At 45.1% G+C, this 23,289-nt stretch overlaps 1 protein-coding gene across 13 annotated transcripts in view; it reads left to right on the forward strand.

Moving 5' to 3' along the window:
- Positions 1 to 23,289, forward strand: part of TCF7L2 (transcription factor 7 like 2) — a 181,988-nt gene that overhangs the window by 55,826 nt on the left and 102,873 nt on the right. For all 13 annotated transcript variants that reach the window (XM_072870407.1, XM_072870411.1, XM_072870409.1 and 10 more), the window contains exon 4: positions 8,781 to 8,882. In XM_072870407.1, the coding sequence (XP_072726508.1) occupies positions 8,781 to 8,882 (102 nt within the window). The remainder of the gene's footprint in view (positions 1 to 8,780; positions 8,883 to 23,289) is intronic.

A 23,289-nucleotide genomic window follows, 5' to 3' on the forward strand; every position in this document is an offset into this window, starting at 1 on the left:
GGAAGCGGGGCACGGTGCTGCCTCGCTGCCGCAGCCGGCCCTGGCCCTTCTCCTCCTCCATCCCTCCGCACCGAAAGAAACCAAATCAGACTTTTTTTCCTCCTACAAATAGGAAACACTTGAGAGAACAGATTGGGCGACTGTCAATCTCTGATGGTAGTAACAAGTGAGGAAGGCAGGTAGGACTGATCGGGATAGAGGTGCACAAAGACAGGCGTCTGTCTGTCTGTCTGTTTTTTTTTCTTCACACACATACACGCAGTGGAAAATGGTACCAGTTCAGCAGCCATTTTGCGTCCTGGTCGTGTAGAGATGGCTTTCCTGATGGGCATTACCACCAGGGTACCGAAGGAGTCTGGTTAATGCTCCCCACAATTAGGAAAGGTGTAACTCCCGCTCCAGACCCCGAGTGGTGGAAGTGAGGGGAAGATGGGGGGGAGTTTTGGAGGGCCCCTTTTACTCCGTATGCCACCACGCTGTCCTGTGCCACAGATCCACGTGCTGGGGTGAGAGGGGAGCAGGACAGGGCAGACGTGTTCTGCAGTGCTAAAGCAGAACCAGGCTGGTTGACCACTGAGCTCTCTTATTTTGGTTTGTTTTGGGGTTTTTTGTTTTTCCTGTTAAAAAAAAAAATATTTTTTTAAAAAGTTAGTTGCAAAGCTTAAAGTTATAGTACCTCCTTTACAAGTGGAGTTGTGCTCTTAACAGAGTTGGAAAGTTTTAAGGGAGGCAAGGTTCCCCTGGAGCAGCCCTTCTGTTACAATGGAGGTAGTTCAGTGCCGTGATCTCTGTCTCTAACATGCTGTCACATATTTTTACTGTCTTTATTTAATGGGGAGGAAAGAAATTATATTTTATAGACCATAAAATGCATTCTTGGACTTCATGCAAACACTAGTTACCAATTGTTCTCTCACTCTCTGGGAGATTGCCAGGAAGAGAAATTAAATGTGGGTCTGTACATCAAATTGTTCGGTGAGTCTTGGAGGCTGGTTTAGCTTTGCTGAGTCTAAACAACCCATATCTACAGAAAGACTTTGTTGACATTTCATGACTGTCTCATTCTTTCTCTAATGGAAACTCTATGCTTGAGTGGAACAGAACAGGTTGCAGAGAAAATCTGGGGAAAGTAGTTTGAAGATGAAGAAGTTGGTTTTTTGCTGGCTTAAAGTAAGTAGATAAAAAATTTGTTCTTGTTCCTCGACTGAAATTATGCTTTTATTTGTGCCAGTCTTTTGGAACAGTACTTTGTAGACATCCAAATAGTACTCAGCCAGCCTGCTGATTTGTGTAGCGAGGGCTGTGGAGACTTTCAGATTAAATGTGAAAAAAGTAATGGTGCTTTCCCAAGCTCCACCCAGGATCGAGAAACACTGCCTGCAGTTGTTTTGCTGAGATACCATGTGAACTGCAGAAAATAATGCTGTACTTCTGTGTCACATGAACACTCTTCCTCTTGTAAAGCTAAAAAAATGATTTTTAATTCCTGCAGTAGCTGATTAGCTATCCTAGAACTCAACCATAGTCTACCAACCTTGCATTCATTAGAAGCAAAAAACCTGTTTTACTTCAGTATTTCAGTAGAACTGATGGCAAGAATGCCTTTCATCCGTGTCAGAATGAGCAAATAATTATCTGAATTTGCTTGAACTTTCATAGGCAATAATTTTTAAGGAAGCTTCTGGTTATTCTCTTTAGCTCTCTCCCACAGCAGCCTCCTCTGTGCCCTTATCACTGTGTATAGAAAAAACGTGTAAGTAGGGGTGATGTGCAGTACTAGTATTGGGATGTAGCTGTTATATTGCATCTCATCCGGGATGTGGGAGAAGAGCTGGGTGCGCTTGAGGGCATGGAGCCTGGTGATTAGGTCAGGAGAAAGCAACTGATCTGGTGCTTCTGGGACATTCGTCCACCTCCGCTTGGTCTGACTTCTCACCCAAGAAGGAACTGCAGTTGTTGAGGTGCCCATGGGGCTCAAACTATTTCTTTGTGCCTTGTTCCACCCCAAAATGGGCATCCTCTTTGCCCATCACTTTAGATTGCTCTATGCCTTCAGTGAGGCGCTTCCAGATCGCAGTTTTTCTGCTTTCAGGCATCCCTCCTTCGAGATGATCTCGAACTGTTTAATCACTAACACATTTCTGTAACTTTCAGGCTGTGGAGGACTCTGCCGCCTTCTTTTTTATGCCCTAGCAGCACTTCAGCAATGTGACAAAGGCACAGGCAAAATATTATAATGTGCAACTCAAGGCCCCCATTTCAGGGACTCTTGTGTATTACTGGAAGGGCAGCAGACAAGGTCACTCGAGTTCTCAATAACGGCGGAATTCAAGCACTGGAAGCGTCTTGTTCAGGAGTATATCACAAGATGGTTTGGCTGATACCAGTACTGGTTAATAACTGGCATTTTAAATTGGGAAGAGGACTTAATGCCCTATGTGCATGTGTCTGTGCAGGTACACAACACTTACCAGTTCCCTTTTTTTGTGCCACTTTTTCCCTATTTATGTATTTTATTTAATCATTTATTTTTGCAGTGTTGCAATAGTTTAAAGGGTGATAATAGCTTAAAAAAAAAAAGTGGAGATATGTGATAAATACTTCCGTGTTTTACAATTTCATGCTTTCATTTCTTGAATGCTGTGAGGAAATCTTTTGTGTGGAAAGGATCAGTCTCATTGAAATCAGCCTCGTTGTTCTCATTTTGAGCAGCTCCCCTGTGCCTCGTCGTGGTACATTACATATTCTGTAGAAGGGCTGAACATTGTGGGTGGTGTCTATTACTTCTCATACAAAAAATTCCAGACATTGCAGATCTGCAAGAAATAGGAGGCCCTTTTAAAGTTCCTTCAGTAATCTCTTTCAGTTATTTAAAATAAATCCTTCACATTTTGCTGTCACACTGCGCACCTCTACAAACAAGGTGATAACTGAAGACCAAAAATAAGGGGTTGAGGTAAATTAAGGGATGGAGCAGAAGCTGAGGGTCTACTTTTAAATCCTTAGAGGCTTTGCCTTCTGACTTAAGTGGGGTCGCTAGTAGGTTGCAGACCTTTCTTTGTAGGTACCAAGATGAGTATCCTCTTGCAACTATTTTTCTTGTCTGCAGAGAGCAATTAAAGTCTCGTTAAGCTCCGTCTTTGTTCCTATCACCTTCCCCATAAATCTCAGCCCTCCCCTCAGCATTGCACTCTCCTGTGTTGCTACTGGATTATCTGGTTAAAATTTGTCTAGATGCCCCCTCCCGGAAGAGTTGCTAACTAAATATTGGAGAAACTTCTGAGCTTCAAAGTTGACGTTCAGGTGTGTACGTCTATGTGATTCTGCAGTGCTGGCCAAGTGTGAAACTAACAGCAAAACTAGGATCAGGAATGTTTCTGCTTGCATGGCATGTTGAGATCCAGGAGAAAGCGCAGACTCTGAAGGTGGAAATGTGGTCCCATGGTTAGGAGAGGTATTGGAGGCCTGTGGCATCAAACTGACTCCAGGAGCCCAGCTCCTGCTTGTTTCAGTTCCTGGGAGCTAATAAGCACCAGCTGCAGGAAACCTGAGCTAGAAAGTGTTGTGCAGCTTTCCCTCCGTTTAAAAATACAGTGTATTTTTTTTTAATTGCATTTATGTATTTATATGCTGTGGGACATCAGTTGTAGGGCATTCCAGCAGTGAAAACAATAGTGTGACAAGGGAGCAGCTCCAGGTTGGACACCAGTGCAGGAAACACCTGCAAGCTCTGTGCCATCCCTTCCATCGGGGCTGCACCGCTGCGAGCCCGGCCCCTGCGCGGGGGGTGGCTGCTGGCCGTGAGTAAGAGTTTCCAGCAAACTCCTCTAGTCTTGGATATGAATTTTAGCTACTTTTGACCAACTCTGCTGTGAAATCTTGGGAAAGGTGTTTGTTTGCCCTGCCGGTGTCCAGGAAGGCAGTTGCTTTGGGTGGTATTTAGGGGGGTGGGCGTGCAGAGCTGCTTTTGGTGGGTCTGGGCTTTGCAGGACCTTCTGGTTGCAGATGGGAGGTGAGGACGTGAAGTGGAGGGTAAGGGTGGCTTTTTTTGTTCCCCTTCTACAAAAAAAAAAATCTGGGCTGTTCAAATCATTTGCCTTTTCCCTTGTGCTGACAATTTAACAGCCTTTTTAAAAGCTTTGGTTTCTCTCAAGTACGCTCGCCCCATACGTGTTTTAATTTTTGTGCGGAGGCCTGGAGCTTAACAATTATTTTGCTTAAGCTCTCTGAGACTTGCCATAAAACATTTTTTCTTTTTTTTTTCTTTCTTTTTTTTTTTTTTAAACACACACATGCTAATGATCCCATCAGATCATATTGTTAAACAGGGAATAAAATACTTATGGCAAGATGACATTATTTTAAAAAATGTTAAAAGCAGGCCAGCAGAGCCCATTTCAGCAGTTTTGCTCCGAAATAATTTGTGCAGATTTGTTAGAGTTAATTTGTTGAAAAGTTCAATGTTTGTACAGGCAAGTCCTAATTTCCACACTGAGACACAGAAGCAGGAGAGGAGTGAGTGTGTGTCCAGCCTTTGCAGGAGCAGGATGGTGGGAACTTCCCTCCCTCCTACCCTTCCCCCCTGGTGCAGGAATGTAAAAGCAGTGTCAGAAGGCTGGGAAAGTCGGCTTCGGATTTTTGTGGACTCCTTGCAAATCAGAGGAACCGTCTGGCTCAAATCTGCATTTAGGGCCGAGAGAAGAGGATTTCCTGCTATTTAGTTACTTGAGGAAGGAAAGGATTTACCTCTCCGCTGTAAGAGGACTTAATTTTTCTCCTCTTTAATAAGAATATCGCAGCATAGGGCAGCAGTAGTAAACCTGCGAAAGCAATCACCCCTGTCCCCCCTCTTCCTTCGCCCTCCCCATGCCGTGATGCGACTCCCCCCTGCCCAAGCATCCTCCCCTCCGAGCTCCCAGCCCCGGTGATGGCTTGGCGTCTCCCTCCATCGTGAAAGAGAGAGTTGTGGAGGGGGCGGCTGCTGCGACGTCGCTCCCTCGGACGGCCGCCTCTCTCGGCCCACCATCTGGATCCAGTTAGCTCTCTCGGCAGTAGGGCTGAGTCTCATTTCCTCCAACCAGTAATGTTATATAGGCAGTGATCCTGTTCTGCCCTAACATAATTGAAAATTATGTGTATTGTAGACTCGCAGCGCTGAAATGTAGACTCGTAAAAATCTGTGGCTCAGGTAGCCTGTGGAGATTGAATTTGGCACACAATGAAGCTTTTATGTAAAGTAAGAATTATAAGCCACCACATCAATATTGTGTTACAGGCATGACAATTCTTGGATGAGGAGGCCTTGAGTCAGGCTCGTCACCTTAAACAATGCTAATATTCCATACTTTATCAACGGGGCTGGCGTTTTGAAGCCCAGCAAATTGGACTTCTTTTCTTTTGTAAATGTCCTGCTGTTGAAGCTGTGGGTTTGTTAGCTTGACGCAGGCGTTGGCTGCGGGCTCTGGCCCTCTCTGTTTATCTGGCGGACAGAACATCTCGCCCTTGGCGGGGCCAGGATGCTGCTCTGGATCCTGGCCACTTGGTAGAGCTCGTGGAAGTTGCTTTATTGACCCTCGCGCATTACTGCTTTCCGTGGGGACTGTTTATTTTATTTTATATTTTTCCCCCACTGGTGTATTACCCACTGGTGGAAATGGAAGCTGTCTGTGTGTGTGCTTGTGTGCAAAACTGAGCCCTCTGGGTTTGGACCATTCCTGCTGGGCTCCACGTGCATATCCAAGAGGAGAAGCAGCTTTGGCTGCGTTTTAGCCTTCGCACTGTAAGACTTCTTGGATCCTCTTTTGCAGGGGTGGGTGAGAGGACTTCACTGAGAGTCCAAACTAACGGTTTTAAAAGCAGAAAAGCAAAGTAGCAGTAAGATCTTCTGAAACTTTCGTCTTACACTTAGGCTGGTTAGCCTGATGTGGGAGCACCTGCGCTGAAACTACGGGCTCTCGAGGTGGAGCAGGAGCAACCATACCTTCTTGCTCCGTTTCTTCTAAGGGAATTTATTGCTAGTAAAAACCAGCAGAGCTGACAGTCCTGAAGGATTTGTAATCCCTGCAGTAATTACTGAGTGGACAGGATCTGATGTGAGCTTGCTCATGCTGCTGTGTCAGTGCCTAGGTCTGCCCTTGGGGCAGTCTCAGAGAAGCCCACGTGTTTCTTGGCCTGGCTTTTAGGACAGCTGCTGACCTGAGCTCCTTCAGGGGTTGTCGTGGTTGTAGGAATATTCCATGGTTGCTTATGACCATGGAGCAGTCATGGAAAAATGAGGGCAGTTGGTTTATTTTGGTGGGTAACGGCTTAGTGGCCATTTCCTGAAACGCCACCAGTTGAGCTGGCAGGTTCTTTTAAGTGCTTTAGTTGTGGTAGCAGTAACTTCTCACTCTCCAAAATGGTTGCGGAGTTTGAAACAGTCGTGTACCATGAGGCACACGTCTTGTGAGGACGTTTTCCTTGGAAGAAGGGAAAAATACTTCACTAGCTGGCTGGAAAACCTGAGGAAGCCGGTAGTAGCTGTGACCCATCAGGACCCTTTCTGCAAATTCATACGCCCCTTTATGTGGTGGTGTTACGATCACTGTCTAAGACAACTGATGGACTTCTAAAAATGTAGCAGTCGGCTTGTTTAATACTGCCATCTGCAAATCTGAAATGTATCAGATTTCCCCTCAAGTTAAGAAGCTCTCAGTCGGCTTAGGTTTTGGGTTCATTTTCTGTGCACTTGGGTTGCATTTTTAAGCACTTTTTTGAAACCACAAAGGGTTAGAAAGTTACTTTAACATCATCTCAACTTTAAAATTTATGTTGTGGTCACCTATATTGAAGAGCAGGGATTTGATACAAGCGATCAAATATCTGGAGGCTTACAATCGAGTCGTAAGAGTTAGAAATGTCGCTTACGGTAGGCTAGTTCTGGTTTGTTTGGGTTTTATTTCTTGTTTTTAAGAAGTGCTGAAACATTCTGGTCCACATTGCACAAATCCCAAATGTGAAGATGAATAAAAACAAGACTTCTTGGAACTTGAGGAACTCGTATGGGGCACAAATCCAGAGTATGGGTTTGTTTATTTGCATTCCAGTAGCTCAGAAATCTCAGGCCCTCCAAGCGATGGGAATTGGTAATGCACCCTCCTGCTGACTCCTGCTTTTGGTCACCTCAGTGCCCAGGGTCTTGCAGCAAACAGGCCTTGCATGCTAGCAAATGTTTTGCATACGTGAGCAAATGTGATAGTGATGTGCTGAAAGCATGGAACAGATCTCCTTCCTTCCTTCATGGAAATTCAGATACAGCTTCCGTTGTTCGCCTGGGGTGGCAGGGGTTGTTTTTGTGTGCTTCTCCTTCAAGATTACTCTTAAAAAAAATAATAAAAATGGAATGGGTAAACATAACTCTTTCTCTAGATATTTCTAGGAATAGATGTGTTAGGTCAACCAGAGTCTAGTGCTAAATAGGATCTTCTGCAGTGGCCCGATGTATGCGTACAGCTGCTTTTCTTAGTTGTGGGAGGGGGCTGAAGGTATGTGGCAGTACGCGTTTCTTCCAGCATGATATAGGGCTTGTAGAGATCATGTATTAACCAGTATGCCTAATTGGCACAGTGCAGCACCATGCAGAGAGAAAAGCTTGGGCTGAAACTATATTTAGATGTACTGCGCAGAAGTCTGTTTGGGCTAACTAATTTCTCTGCGGGGCTGCTCTTGGTCAGAATCGAGCACTACTGATGCAGCAGTCTGGGTACCAGCTCGAGAATTCACCTGTTTGGTGGAAGCCTTGATCTCTGCTGTGCAATCCAGCTGGGTTGCAATGGCTCCTCCAGTGAGTTTAGTGAGAGGACACGCATGCCCAAGAGCAGAAGTTTTAGTCGATATTTGATGCCGCTTAAATCTGTGGGAACATTCTGCTCCTTCTTGAAGTGTAGTTAAGCTTTTTTTGCTTTTGAATGAACACCCCCTTATGCTGCAGACTTGCTGCCTGTGTGTATTCAGCCTATCTGCCGATGACAGTGATATAAAGAAGTTGTGGCTATCCCCAAATGCCTGGCCTGAGTGCACCAGGCTGTACTGTCTTGGGCATCATCAACGGGAGAGCTTATTAAGTTTGGCTTTGTAATTGAATAAGTTATACTGTGCAAGTCTGTTAAGGGTTGTCCAACAGAAGGTTTCTCTCCTGGTGATGATGATCAAGAAGAAAATAATCCATGGTGACTTCCAGAAGTGGTGAAGAGTAGGGAAAATAGGTGCTAAGACCCAGCAGTGCTGGGCTTTTTTGGGGTAGACCTCTGCCTTTAGGGCTCGTACAGCGCTAGGGAGCTGGAGGAGTTGACATGGTGCATTTGTTGAAAGAAGGCTGACAGATGACCCATTAAATAATGAGATTATATTCTTAACCCATGATACGTGTTTTCCCTCTCCTGAGATTGATAATCCACCTTCCCCTCCCTTGTCCCATCCTCTCCATGGTTTTGGTATTTTGTTTCTGTGTGGGTTTTCTTCTTCTTCTAGATTTGCTATGATTAATGAAATCAATGTAATACTGTCTTTGCAATCTGCTTTATTTTCTTATTCCTGAACTGTAACGCGGTGGTATGAAATTGTTAGTGTTCTGCACAGATTTTGTCTCCACAAACATGCAAAGTCGTCTTAATTTTTGTTTCAGTTCCTTGCATAAGTTTTACTTTATATCTTTTTACTCATGTTACCTAAGATTTATTATTTTTTTTGCCTTTCTTTTCTGAACTCATTTTTCTTTCCCCATTTTTGTTTCCTCCATCCAGTATCTGCAGATGAAATGGCCACTGCTTGATGTTCAGGCAGGGAGCCTTCAGAGTAGACAAGCCCTCAAGGATGCTAGGTCTCCATCTCCAGCACACATTGTTGTAAGTAAACACAGAAAGATGTTCTTCCTTTGTTTAAAAAAAAAAAAGACATTTGACATTAATGGCATTGGTTGTCATCAGTTTTCTTTTCCACAAACCAAACGAGAAATACTTCAAAACAAACAAAAACCCTAATGAGCCCATGGTAAAAGGAGGGAATACATTTGCTATTGCTGGGCTGTTGATGAAATTATCATTCATGTGCCTCGTAGGAGAGCAGAGAGTTGAAAATGTTCTAAATATACACACTGCAGAATTACTTAGTGGCAGTGAAGTCCAATCAGGCTGGTTTACGCATCTGACAACGTTGAACTGAAGAGAATGAAGAGACACTTTTGGAAAGCATTAAAAAAATAAAAACCAAGCCTGTTCTATGGCCTTTACTAAAAAAATCTTTTCTTACTGCAAAATCTTGAGTGAAAGTTTGTGAGAGTTGGTCAGCATTTTACCTGGGTAAAGGCTCAACAGAGCCAAGCTCAACAGAGCACGTGTCCCTTTGTGTCGTGATGACTTCCCATTTAGTATAAAAAGTGTTATCAAATGTTTGCTACTTACCTGCAAAATATAAAACTCTCTTTATCATAAGTAGCATTGCTAAAAATAGCTTTTTTTATTAACGTCTCAGTTAAATTTTCAGTTCTTGGTTAAATTTTCTTGCTTCTATTGTAAAAACAATGTTGAGTTTGAAATGTTCAATACAAATTTGCATGACATGGGTTTGGGGTTTTATTTTACTTTCTAAAATAGCATCCATAGAGCTCTAAAAGGAAACTGTTCATTTATATGATGTTATGCAAGAGGGGCAGTATGCGTTTGCCCATCCTCACCCATAGCCAGTATCCATGCCATGTAAGGTTAAGGAGCATCTTAGCTCTGAGGATTCATCTGGGAAATTTACCTCTGGAGAAGATGGCACGTAGTGGGTTAGAATATTTCTTCTGAAATACTTTATCATCAAGTTTTACATGAAATTTTGTTTTAAAAACTTTTTTATAACCAATGGATGACAAGATGAATCCCAGGAAAAGAAACATTGCTTGTTCTTTATCTTTTGTTATACAGTCTAAAGCTGATGTAGCTGGTAGATCATCCCAGGTGCACATTTGTTTTGTTAGAAATCTAAAATCATACTAAACATTTTTGAGGAGCTTCTTATTCTATTGTTGTCTCTTTAACTTGAGAAGTTTCAGCCCTTTGCTATGTCTTAGATTTTTATTTAAAAAGAAAAAAGGTTTCCTATCTTTTAAGAGTCTGTAGCCTCTAAACGATCCCTCAATATAGCAGAGTGATGGGCACAGGACTGGTATTTGTTTAGTTGATATCTAGCGCTGGTTGCTTCACTTTTTCAGAATGACTTTGCTTTTCCTTCCTGTCCACTTGGGCTGCCACTGGAGGAAGAGATGAGAGAAAAGATGTTTAGCTGGTTATTTAGAAATCTACAGCCATCAAAACCTGCCGTCATCTTATTCTTAATAAGAAATGAACCAAAGTAACTTCCTTATTTTAATTCTTTTTTTACTGCCATGCTAGAGGACCGGGATGGGGGACGGGAACGTTCCCGGGGCTCTGGAGCCAGTGTGGCAGAGCAGTGTCAGGCTTGCAGGAGGTAATGGTGAGGGAGCAGGAGGTTTCTCCTGGCTGGTTGCAGCCCGGGAGGGCAGGCTGAGTTTGGTGGGTAGCTTCACCGGGGATCATCTGTGGTCCGCCATGCTGAGCATCTGCTGTCCTTGAAGCCTCCCACTGCGCAGGAGAGCGGGCACTTGCCTTTAAAAGCCAAAAGCAGCTCGTTGTGCCGGGGGGCTGGGTGGGGTCCCGGCTCCCCTGGCCCTCTCCAGCTGCTCCACCCGGGTGTGGGCAAGGTGGAGGTGAGTGGACAACACAAACACACCAAAAAAAGGGATCAAAAATCATGATAATTTTTGAAAATAAAAAGAAACCTATTTCCAGGGCGGCTGAGGTTGATCTGCCTTGTATTTTGACCATTTATGGGGTTCTTATGGGTCTCTTTAGAAGCTGTTTCACTCTGCTATTCAATAAAAAGCATATTTACCATAGCAACCACTTAGGCCGTGAGGAACATATACTACCTCCGAGATGGAGGCCACCTTCCAAAAGAGCCACAGCTGGCATTTGTAATGTGATCTTTTGTGCTACTTACAATGTTGGAGGGAGAGGAGGAGGAGGGAGTGAGGGGGGAAGCACTGGTTTCTTTTTTTGGGGGGGGTGGGGTGGGGGGGTGTCTGCAAGGTTTACTGTTTATTTCTAGCAGCAAACTGTTTTGCCTTGTTCTGTTAAAATAAATAACTAAGGAGCAGCTTTTTTCGCCCTTTCTCCTGGCATCTGCCCCAGGCCACATTCATTCTGTGGAGTAAAAATGGTCTTATTTTTGGTAAATAAAGTTAGAGTGGGTAACGGCGTTCGGGGGAGATGAAGTGGCTGCAGATGCCAGTTGGCCTGGGATGTGTCAGGCTTCTCTGGTGTCCCCGTTCGTCACTGCCGTGCCTGCCCACAGCACCTGGGACCTGGCTGCTCTTGCACAAGGCTCTGCACCCATTTCTGCATACGTGAAAACGCGATTAATCTTTTTATGGAGCAATGAGGGGTATTTCATGGGCATGCTCATGTTTCTGTGCGAGTGTAATGTGTAACATGCCCTGAAGATCTGGAGGAAAACGCTAACACCTGCAAATCATTTCTTATCTTTCCCCTATCTCTGAAATCAGGATTTGAGGCTAATCTTTATAGCTGGATTACAAGGAGGGGACAGGTGTGTGTGTGTGTATGTGGGGGGTTTCTTTTTTTTTTTTCATTCTTCCCCCCCCCCTTTTTTTTTTACCCCCACTTCCTTTTTCCTTTCTTTTTTCTTTTTTAATGTTCTTGCTTCTCAGTGCTTGGCTGTGACTACCATGAGCTCTGTGTCAGGGCTGCAGCCTTTACGCCCAGCTCTGATGAAACTCCCTTGGCTTCAGCGCGGGTTTTTAGCCTAATGACTCAAGGCTGCAGAACATGGCCGTCTATAATGTCTTAAGTAAAGTCTGAACTATTTGTCAGCCACCCTCCTTTCAGATTTGTTTAAGAACATTAAGTTAAGACTACAAAAATCGAAGCAAAAGACCAGCATGAATAATTTGGCTGGATTGCCCCCAGTGCTGAGGGCTGGGTTAATACTGCTTTTCATGGTGCTTGAGAGAGTCTCCAAGGCCCATAATGAGAAACAGAATATTAAACTGAAATGATGTTCAGCATGTCTTGAGGAAGGTACAGCATGAGGCTCCATTTAAGACCAATGCATTTATTTGCATTTAGGTGCTTCACTCGTCTTGTAAGACTCTTGCATCTTGCTCTGGCACAGTCATGCTGCTTATCTGTGTCCAAAGGTGAAAGAACACTGGTGGAAAAATTGTTTTAATAGTATGCTATTAAGCTTGCTAGGTCAAAATTTTGAATTCAGCCTGCGGATAGTACTATTATGAGGCTGGGATTTTTTTAAGGATTTTTATGGTTATTTCTCCTCTTTTTTCTGACCTTTGATTTCATTGAAGGTATTAAGACTTTGTAAAACAGCTTTAGCAGGAAGTTTTTGGGTGTAAAGCAGACCCCAGCTGGGTGCCTTGCATGCTCCTCTGAGCGGGTAGGGTGCTAGTTGTCCTGAAATCCCATGTTCAACATGCACCTGATCTGCTCCACGCGTGTGCCGCCAGTATGGTGGTAAGGATGGGGTCTGGGTGCCCTGGGAGTGGGATTCTCGCATGAAAATTTTCTGTTGCGGTGTGGACAGGCAAGTGGAAATGAGCATGGTATGTCTGCACAAGGATCTCCAAAATCTGTTCACTACAGAAAGCAAGCTCCTTTAAAACCTTTTTTTATCTATGCATGCATTCCTACAACCTTAAGGAAAAAAACAGTGCTGTTCTTCCCTGTTCTCTGCAAAGTAAATACTCTGACTCAGCCATACCCTGTTTTGGGCAGGAGTATGGGTGAAAGACCGGACCCAGGTTCCTGCCTCCTGCTGTCTCGGCTGTAGAGAGGCTTGCTTTTAGCTTCCTTTGTACCAGGCAAAAACATTCAGAACCCAAAATGGTGGTGATTTGGTACAGTATATTTCTTACAAAACAGTTAAAGGTTTAAAAAATTCCTGCATTTTCTTCTGCAGGGAGGCCTTTTGAAGTAAATGTGAATATTACCTTGGGGGAGGACTTCTAGTACTATTTGGCCTGGGTTTTCTAATATGTAGTGAACACAGCCATAAAGTAGACTGAATCCCCAAGAACAAAGAATCACTGTGCAGTAGTGTATCTAATCCCTCCCCCCCCCCCCTTTTTTTTTTTTGCTTAAGGAGGTAAAAATGTGTTTTCAAAACATAATATGACAAAGCAAAACTGAAGGCAAAACCATCTGAAATGTACTCTCTGTTCTCAGCCTCTTCGCTGTGCGTGGACAGTGGGTGCCTGGGACTGCTGGGTGGTTTGAAGGGATCAGGAGCTGCTTCCCAGAGCAGTTAGAGTTGAAGCTATGCCGTCTGCCCTGCCTGGTCCCTAATTTCTTTGTCTTGTGTGGTTTGCGCTTATGCACTTTGAAATAAAATACAAATACCTACAAGTAATCATGAGGTTTATCTTATCCAGATTTTAAAATTCACCTACAGTGTCCCTTCAAACAGGCCAGAAGTGGGGTGCATCCAGACGTATGCACGGTCCTGTATGTATGGACCCATCTGGAAGCATAATCTTGCAACCTCCACTCACAGTGCCCCAAGAGGGCTTTTAAAGCTCTTGCTTTATTTGTGTTTAATATTTTGTTGTAGAGAGGCTGTTCTTCCTCTGCAGTAACCTCTTGAGATGTTCTTGGATTTCAGGCCACGTGTGCCCGTGGATGGGACACCCTCTTCCCTGGAGATCTGCAGGGTGATCCTCTGAGTATACAGATTGTGTTGAGAGTTGCAGGAACATGGTGGTGTTGTGGGGGGAAGGAGCTGGGCATCATTCATGTCAGTGCCTGATATTGAGAGAGGCATGTGCACGGGGAGGAGGAGAGGGCTGTGTGTCTGAGCTGTACTGGTACCCTAGCAATCCCTGACGGCAGGTAGGTCATGCCTTGGTGCACGGACCCAACACACAGATCCCTGAGACTCGCACTGCAGAAATATCCGTGCAGACTTAATTGGAAGCTTCTTTAGTGACTCTCTCCTTTTAAATGCTCTATACTTTATTTGGCTAATTGCTCTGGCAGTTGCAAAGTAAACAAAATGTTTCATTAATACATGCCCAAAAGTGTGCAAACATCTTGTCCTGAATTTTCAGAGCTGCGTGGAATTAAGCCACAGAACAAATTAAACTTGCTGAGAATTTTGTGGCTAAATCTTTCACCACTAATTCTTTTTGATTTTTCATTGGGAAGGGTTGTGTTTAAAAAAACCTGTGTTCAAACCTGAATGTTTAGGGCTAAGTATAGAATTCATCTACCAGCAGCCCAATAAAATTATTTTGGATGGATTCCTATAAAGTACACACATTATATTCAGTACCCACTAAATATGAATGGGAAGCCTAGTGCTTGGTTTGTGCAGAGCACAGAAGAAATGTGGACTCCTAAAAAGTAATTCACTTGGTAATTTGATATGTTTGCAAAATAGTTCAGACTCTAGGGGACTGCTTCATGCCATTGTGTTTACTCTGTGGCACAATGTCCGTCCTCTACAGACCTGTAGTGGAGGTAACTCCTCTGCTTAAACATCGAGACTGGAGAAATGTGCAGGCTTGTACCTCTTACTGTGAAGTGAGCAGGAATTTAATGCTTCTGCAAACATCAGTCAGCACTAAAGCACCTTCAGAAGACACCTTGGGGCTGGACTGGCAGCTGGGATGAATTGTCACGCTTGGTTGTAGTCAGGAGATCTGCGAGTAGCTCCAAGAACTCTGAAGTATTTGGATGTTGGGATGTTTCAGCTGTGAATAAATGCTATAAAATGTATAGTACTGCCAACCCCAATTGTTCTAGGATCATGAGTCAGGCCTCAAAAGATCATGAAGATTGGTGGGGGTTTTTTTGGTGGTGTTTTTGTTGGTTTTCTGTTTCTTAAATAATACATTTTGTGTTCTCTTTATTTGTTCTCTGGTTCCTGAGCCTGCAGGGTATACTCCGCTCAGTCTCAAACTTTTCTCTACAGCAGTTCAGGAGCTTGCTGTGTGCTGTAAGTGGAGGCTGAGGTTCTTCCCTAAACACTTGACTTCAAGGCTACCACACTTTAAGAATAATAGCAAGTATTGGTAGACTGGCTATAAAATCATAGGAATTGGCAACCCTAAGCGTTGCTTCAGGAGAAAGCAGCTGAGTAGGGCTGTTACAATATGCTCAGCGCAATCTGTTGAGCATCTCTTTCTTGTGAATTACCCAGCTGGACTTCGGGAGAACCTGGTCCTTGGTGCCTGTGAGGGCTCTGGTTCACGGGTACTGGGGTGGCTTGCCGTGAGATGGCTGCAGTGCTCCTTGCTCCCAGGCAGGGCCAGGCTTGTCTGACGTTACCGGAGACAGCTCAGCAGGTCCTCCTGAAGCAGCAGGTTTATAGCCCAGGATATTGTGGTGAACCAGCATCAGTTTTGATTTCCTGGAGGGGCTGTGCTGCAGTTCCTGCTTCTGAGCTGGAGCCCTGAGATTTGGCATTTTGGTTTGTCGTGGCACACCAAAATATATCTGGTATATATCTCTCTGACATATCTGAGTATTGAAACTCTCTGGGTGAGGGGGAAGCAAGATGAAAGCTTGCTCCTCAGAGATCCTTAAGAAAGATGTAATTATGCTGCCTTCAGTGTGGTTGGAAGTGCATCTACTGCAGGCTTCCCTCTTGTATCTTTTGTTTATAAAATACCCACTATGTCCCAAATGTGACACAAAATAGGAGTGCCTTAAGTTCTGGCCCTTTCTGACCAGCTAGTTTGGGATACTGTAAAACCGCAGAGAACAGCATTTCAAGGTAGAAACCTATGCCGGGAAGATGGTTTAGGAGAGAGTATTTTAGCACAGAGGAGCCCAAGCTGTGTTTTGGATTCAGTCACATGGCAGTCTGTTATGCTGGAGCATGCATGTTAAATTAACTTCTAGGGACTTGCATGGGCCTAAAATTAAACATCAGCAAGCCATCAGCTCTCCTGCAGAAGAGCGGTTGTGCCGAGAGGAATGGAGAGAGTGCAGACGGTCCGTGCCCGAAGCCCAGGCGTGCACGAGGACAGCAGCAGCAGCCGTGTGCGGCAGCTTGGCCTTGGCAGCGGGCGAAGAGCTGCGGCAGCGCCGGGTGATGCTGGAGAGCCAGATGGGTGAGCCTGTCAGATCAAAGATGATATGTACTGAGGGTGGCAGACTTGGCAGGGCCGCTCGCCGCAGGTCCTACTCCCCGCACACTCTGTCTGCAGCTGAAGTTTGTGGCTGGATTCAATCTGGAGCTTGGAGAAGTAGGTATTGAATAATGCAGCCTGGTTTGGAGCCAGGACCCATGCTGACTGGAGCAGGAGCAGCCATCGGGCGCAGAGCAGAAGATTTAGCAGGTATGATATGGCCCCAGCACTGTTTTTGCCCAGATTTCTAGAACTGCAGTCTTTCCTTTCCAGTACAGCTTTGGGCTTGTTGATGCAGAGTGGAAAAGCCCAAATAGGCAGTCGAAGTAGCTGTCTCAGAATAACTATTCCTCATTATCTCTCCATGCGGCCACTCTTATTCAGCAGTAAGAGGTCCTTTGTGTGGTTTAGTTTAATCCGCTTTGGAAACGGATTAAGCTAAATCTCACAAAGAAACTCTTAGTGCTGAATAACAGCGTCCACACGGAGAGATAATTCGAAATAGTTGTTCTGCATTTTTTAATTCACACTTGAGCCCTTGCACAAAAACTTCCCCATGCAGATGAGCCCACTTGAATAGGAACCTCCTATTTTCTGTCTAAACAACGTCTGTGTACTGTGTCCAGGTGCTGTAGTAAAGAAAACAACGTGTATTTATCATTAAAAAGAAAGGAAGGAAGCTGGCATTGCTGGGCTCAGGACCGTTTGTTTGCCAAGTTGCTCAAGCCCAGGATTATTGCTCTTCTCACCAGTTCATGTGGTTTGGGATTAGGTTATTCATGGGATACTTCACTTTCTGGACTGTATAGACATCTGTACTCTCTCCTATGGAAGAAACTGGAGCTGCCTAGTAAACCACTGCATAAAGAGAAGGAAGGATGCTTTCTCCTCTGTCCTATGCAGACCTATTTGGCAAGGGGCAGACCCATTTTGGAAAGCCTTTGGAGAGTTAGAGATATTGCAAATAACAAGGAGTGATGCCTTCATAAAACAACCTCCCACCCCTAATCTCTCCTCAAGCCTTATGTTCTGTGCCTAATTTCACAAAACTAAGCTAGAAGTTTTTGTCAACAGACTTTGCTTTGAATCCGCAGCGGGCTGGTTGCAAGGGTCTGGTTCCAGGGAACCTTGCCGTGAAGCTTTGCTTGTATCTGACAGATACAGGTGAGCAAAATCATTCAGCACTTTCCCAAGACAGGGAAACATTGCTCACTCCTCTGTTTTACCAGTGCAGCCAGAAAGATGTTAAGTAACTTGCCCAAGGTGATTCTGAGAAACTGATTTCTACATCTGCATTTTAGGGCAAAAAAACCCCTGCAGCCCCACAGGAAAAAAACAAAAAAAAAGAAACTGAAGTAGTTTTTGAAATGTAAACCTAAAATCCTAACCAAATTACTTTTGGTGCTATTAAGACTCTGCATATCTATGAGTGCTTGTGTCAGATGTACCTGAGGTCTCATCTCTGGGGATTAGGATGTTTGAGGGAGCTGAACCAGTCCTTTCTCTACCCCAGCAAGCAGTAGCTCTGCAGCCAGGCTTGCCTGGGTAGGAATGATACATACATAATGAGGGATAGGCTGGTAGGGGGGCCTGGTCATGCATCGTTTGAACCCATATGTGTGCGTATACAAGAGGAAGGGTGCTTTCTGACTAGCCTCCCTGATGGAATTAAGAAGTAACCAAATCTTTGGGTTTGGGTGGGTTTTGTTTGGTTGGTTGGTTTTGGTTCTTGGGGGGCGGTTTTGGTTTGGTGTTTTTTTGTTGGTGGTGGTGGTTTTTTTTTTTGGCAACCCTACCCCTCTACCTTCTTGTTGGTGCAAATTAAGGACCTGATGGTGTCCCTGGGCATTGCAGTGCTAGCCTGCAGAAAGAGGTGGGTCTCTGCTAGTTTCCTAGGAGAGGCGAGCAGTTCTCTAACATGCATTTTTCCTGTTGGCAAGACTCAAAGACTTCTCGACTACTATTACTGTGGAAACTAGCTTCCCCTTCCCCTTCCTTTTTACTTTTTAGGCCTTGATTCAAGAAATCATTAAACGTGAGCTGATGTCCATCCGTGTTCAGGACAACACTTAAGTGTGTGCTCAAAGTATTGTCTTGTGTAGTGACCCTTTTCTGAGGTGAGGCACTGGAATTGAGCATTTATATGAAATAAAGCCCCTTCCTGAGAGATGGTCATGGCATCTGCCTGTGCCCCAGCTAGCAAGTACTGAGAAAGGAAAGGGAGGGAGAGAAGGAACCGCGTGTCCTGAGCTCTTCTCCCCTGGAGCTTGTGTTTGTGCTGACATATTTCTTCCCAGGGCTAAGGCTGTAGGGGAAGGAGACACCCCGAAGGAGGGTTTTGGTCTCTCGTTTCTCATCTGCCCATTGGGAAATGCATGAAATCTCAGTGTTCTCCTCCCCTGGCTGGAAGGATAGTGTCAGAGAGGAAAGACAGAACAACAAAATTTTGCCCCTTTGTATACCCACAGAACTCTGCTATGTCAGTATTGCATGTTATGGGGATGTGACTGCCCTGTAATAAGGAAATGGTATTTTATGGAGGAAAGCAGAGTGAAGGGACCTGAAAGCCTCCAGACTTTCTTAGTGTGCATTTATGGCTGTGAACGCTTTTCCTGCCAAGCAGCTGCATGGAAGCAGTATCATTAGAAAACCCCAAATGGTTGCAGCGCACAGTTTTCCCTGGCGGCAGAACTTCTGTTGCTGCATGTTGGGCATGTCTACATGGTTAATTAATATGAAGCAAGCAAGGGTTTGAATTGCTAAAGCTGTAGCTGTTCCACGTTGACTTGCCATCTCGATGCTTTTCAGGCATGCCGAGCTCTTTGGAGGGAAGTCGCTTACTGGACATGAAGTAACCTGCTCCTCCTTAAAGGGCTCTGATGGCCAGGACAGGTTACCTTGGGATAAGCTCTGGTGTGAATCTGAGGCATGCGGGTTGCTCCACAATTGCTGCCTGAGGGGTAAACGTGAGGTAGCAGATGCCATTTGGACTGAAGGTGAAGTTTGCTCGCATCTGTGTCCAGAGCTGAGCGTGTGGCCAGGCAGTTACAGAGGTGCTGTAAGACCTCGGAGAAGCTCGCCCTGCAGTAACTTGTTCTGCTCGTCATGCCCGGAGCACGTCCAGGGAGCGTCCGCTCACACTGTAGATGGACTGTTAAGCTCTGTTCCTGCGTGGGCGATCATTTGGCCACCTCAGATCGCTGTGCTGAGGAATCTGCAGGATGAGTAAATGGGGAGAAAATGTGAGGGAGCAGCCCCAGCACTGATGGGAGAGGAGAACGGCCAAAGAGCTGGCACCCTGTTCACTTTCTGGCTGACTCAGCTGCTCCTCGCCTGGGCGCCGAGCCGGGCTCGTGGCTCTTGCATTAAAGCATCATCCTGCTCCTGTTTGCTGCTGGTCAGGATCAGGTGCCTTAGTCTGGGATTGGAAAATTAGGGACCCTTCTCTTCCCAAGCGCCATCCAAGCCTGATGGTGACGTCTGCCTGTGGACCCTGTTTCACTGCTGTGATTGCGCAACGAGCAGGTCAAAGTGCTTGGTGCAAATTAAAGATAATTTCATTATTGCTTTATTGTCACCTGTATTTAAGAGGGTCTAATAAGCAAGCTACTCTCAGAAAAGCAGGTTGTTGTCCCTGCCCCAGAGAGCTCAGGTCTAGGAGAGATGGGGTCTGTGCAGTGCATGGCATGGTAGCAGTTCGGTTGCTGTACACGTGTGGTGTGACGGGCACCGTATGCTCACGTCCCTTTCCTGGAAAGGTAATGTGTTCTGCATATCAGATCGTGGCAAAGCTGGGAGCAATGTACAGCTCCCCTGACTCCGAGTTCACAGTCCGAACTGGTAGGCTAGCCTGTCTTTGACGTGCATATTTAATGCTGTAGTTGTCTTTGCATATTTTGCTGGAGGGGACTAAAGGCAAAAAAAATACAGTTGCTCACCTGTCCTTTAGCACAGGTGAGCTTTGCACTTTTTCCCTTGGACATCTGTGAGACGTTTAAAAGAGCAACATGGGTTCCTGACATCAAAGAGTTAATAGCAGTGAGTGTGGTACAATAGCTCATTAGGACTTAAACGTGGGCTGGAAACTCAGAAATCTTGATAATTTTGGTCTATAAGGACACTGAACTTTCAACCCTAGTTCAGCAATAATAAATGCCTGTTAAGTAAGGCTTCCTTTTATGAAGGGAGGGTGGATGGATGCATTTCAATGGGCTTTAAAAGTATTGCTACTCGTTTCAGCGTCTGCTGGCCGAATGCATCCGGGCATGGGAAGGCATTTCAAGATCTGCACAAAAAGCACTTTGAAGTATAACCTTTGTGAGCATCTTAGCTGAACCTGACTGCAGTTGGAAGCAGCACTTTATTTATTTATTTATTTGTAAGTCCTTTTCTTTTAAAGTTGCTTTAAAAAAAAACCCGACAAAAATAAATCTGTGAGCAATTAAATGAAAATGCAGTTTTGAGACTTTGACCCAAAGTGAAAGGTGGCGGTGTACAGTTGGCTTTAGCGTGGATGTTTTCATAATCAAATATATTGGTGCTGATTTTTGAAAGCAGGGGAAGATGAAGCTGTACTCCGGGATGGAGTTCAGGCAGTTGCTCAGGCTGACAGCCCTGCCACCCTGGAGAAGAGGGACTCAGGCCCGTAGCCGTCCTCCAGCCCATGCTGGCTGTGCCCATAGGAATCGCAGTGAGGAACTGAAAACTTTTTAACAGCCCTTTCGTCTACCTATAAAAGGATCCTGCAGATGTAAATGGGGACTAAGATTCAAAACAAATCATGAGTGACTGCAAGTCACAACTTTATAAGATGCAATCTTCCTTGCCTTGAGTTTGCGGGTCTTGATCCAGGCAGGCTTCTGCTGAGGTCCTACATGAGACTCGAAGTAGCGTGCGTGTGTGTGTGTGTGTGTTTTACCTCGCCTCTCGGAGAGCACGAGAGGGACCTCCGTGAAGAGAGTGACAGGGTTTGATATAAACCAGCAGGACTGCATTGCTGCCATTATTCGACAGTAAACCCTTTCACAATGCCATATGCTGTGCATTCCAGCGCAGCGGCCAAGGGTGTGATATAGTTAAAGCACACTCGGCAAACAGGAAACGCTGGTGACTGCTGTGTGTGCTTTTCATGGAGATAAAGTATTGAGAGCGTAACGAAAAAAAAAAGTGCTGGGACGGCGGGGGTGAAGGAGAGGGATATATTTTGGGCCTGACACTCTGGTCATTATGAAAACGCAGGCAGGAAATGCAGCCGCGAAGCAGCAGAAAAAACGCCGCTTTGCTCCAAGATGTTTGTTTTACTCCATTACATGTATTTTCTAGTTTGCTGCTGGGTATCGGGAGTGGGTGTAGGTTTTTTTCTTTCTTTTTTTAATTTATTTTCTTTTTGAAGTTCCTGCCGCTCTGGCTTAGTATCCAACTCCCTTCCCCTCTACCCTACGCCAGTTATTAACCAAAGGCTATTTTAAGGGGCTAGAGTACAGTAATACATATTTTATGCCCCAGCAAAATGCGAACAGTGGTATTTAACCTAAGTGTAGTTATTTTCCTGGCAATCACTCTGCAAAAGGCATTGCAAAGCCTCCTCAGAGTTAGGCAGTCGCTATTGCAGGGCAGCGAGGAAGGCAGGGGGATGGGACCAACAGGTCCTCAGATGGGGAGAGCTCTGAATCATAAACACGCCATAGCTTTAATAAAATAAATGAAGTGGAGCCTTTTCAGCCGAGGGCAGACTGTATTGGGGCAAGCCGGGCTTTTAACGTTGGGAGTGAAAATTGACAGGCTGAGAACTGGGACATAAACAAAAATGTCAGTCCCTGGGAGTCTTGTTCACTGGACAATGTCTCAATTGTTTCCGTGATTTTTCGCAGGCAGCAGGGGATAGTGGGAGATTTAACTCTTTACCAGCCACGCAGGCGCTGGAGGTGCTCACAGAACGAAGAAGTGGCGGAAAAGAGCATTTTTTGTTTGGAAACGATTAAGCATGTCAGTGGGTGATAAGGAAAGGTCACACTGTTCTCCACATACTTGTCTGCCGTTCAAGTTGGGCTTTACGCTTCTTTAATTTTGTTTAGGTTTTGCTGCCTGCCTGGAAAACCGTTTCTTCCTTTTTTTTTTTTCCTTTTTATCAGGAAAAGTGAGATTATGGGGCAGACTGGTAGATATTTAAGAAGGGGGGAAAGCATGTTTGGGGGGTTACATTTTAATTTTTACTAGTATTTCTTCATTAAATGGCTGACAGGCAAGCTTGCATCTTTTAAGGCTGTCTAGATTGTTTGGAACAGGCTGAAATATGAGATAGGGAATGCCCTTTATTTTATTTAACTGCGTTACAATTTTGCTTAAGTCTCAAGATAAAAAGCCATCTTCAAGGAAGGCAGAGGAGAGACAACGAGCTTGGTTGTCTCATCATACTTTTGCTTTATTTATTATAAAAACAAACATTGAAACCTGTTGCATACCAGCCCTACATGGGCAAGGTTCAGAAAGCTCTAACTGATAGTTCTTTACTCATCAGATTTTGAATGTATGTTTTGTTGTGGGCAGGGGGGAGGAGGGCGAGACGGCAAACCGAAGTTGCTTCTTCAGGGCGCAAAAGCTGTTGAGGTTTATTTGCAGGAAGATAAATCTGTTTTAATAAAACGTGGGTCTTGCCTCAGTTGAGTGAAGTTGAAACATTTTGCAGGCTGGAAGCCAACTCGCTTGATGTGCAGCAGCCCAGTATTAAAGGTCTGGGATGTGCTGAGGTTGCTTTAACTTAATTTATGGAATAATAATGTATCCCATTTTCGTATCCGTGCATCCTCCGGCTGCTTTGTGTTCGGATGCATGTTCGCAGCCCCGCACTTTCTCCTGCTTTCAAACTTCTCCTTCCCCTGCCCCCATCCCCTGCCTGCGCGCAGCCATCCCTGCCTGCTGCTCGCTGGCAGGCAGGAGGCTGGGAGCAGCCGAGGGCTCTCCGCCGCCTTCCTGCCGGGCAGGAAATTGCCTCCTCCGTGAACGCTGCACGCTCGTAACGCAGCAGAACTTGTGCTCATGGGCAGCCTTCTCCCCAGATTCCTAGTTGGGAGTTTCCTCAT

This window comes from Ciconia boyciana, chromosome 8 (genome assembly GCF_034638445.1).
Source record: "Ciconia boyciana chromosome 8, ASM3463844v1, whole genome shotgun sequence".
Classification (NCBI taxonomy): Eukaryota; Metazoa; Chordata; class Aves; order Ciconiiformes; family Ciconiidae; genus Ciconia; species Ciconia boyciana.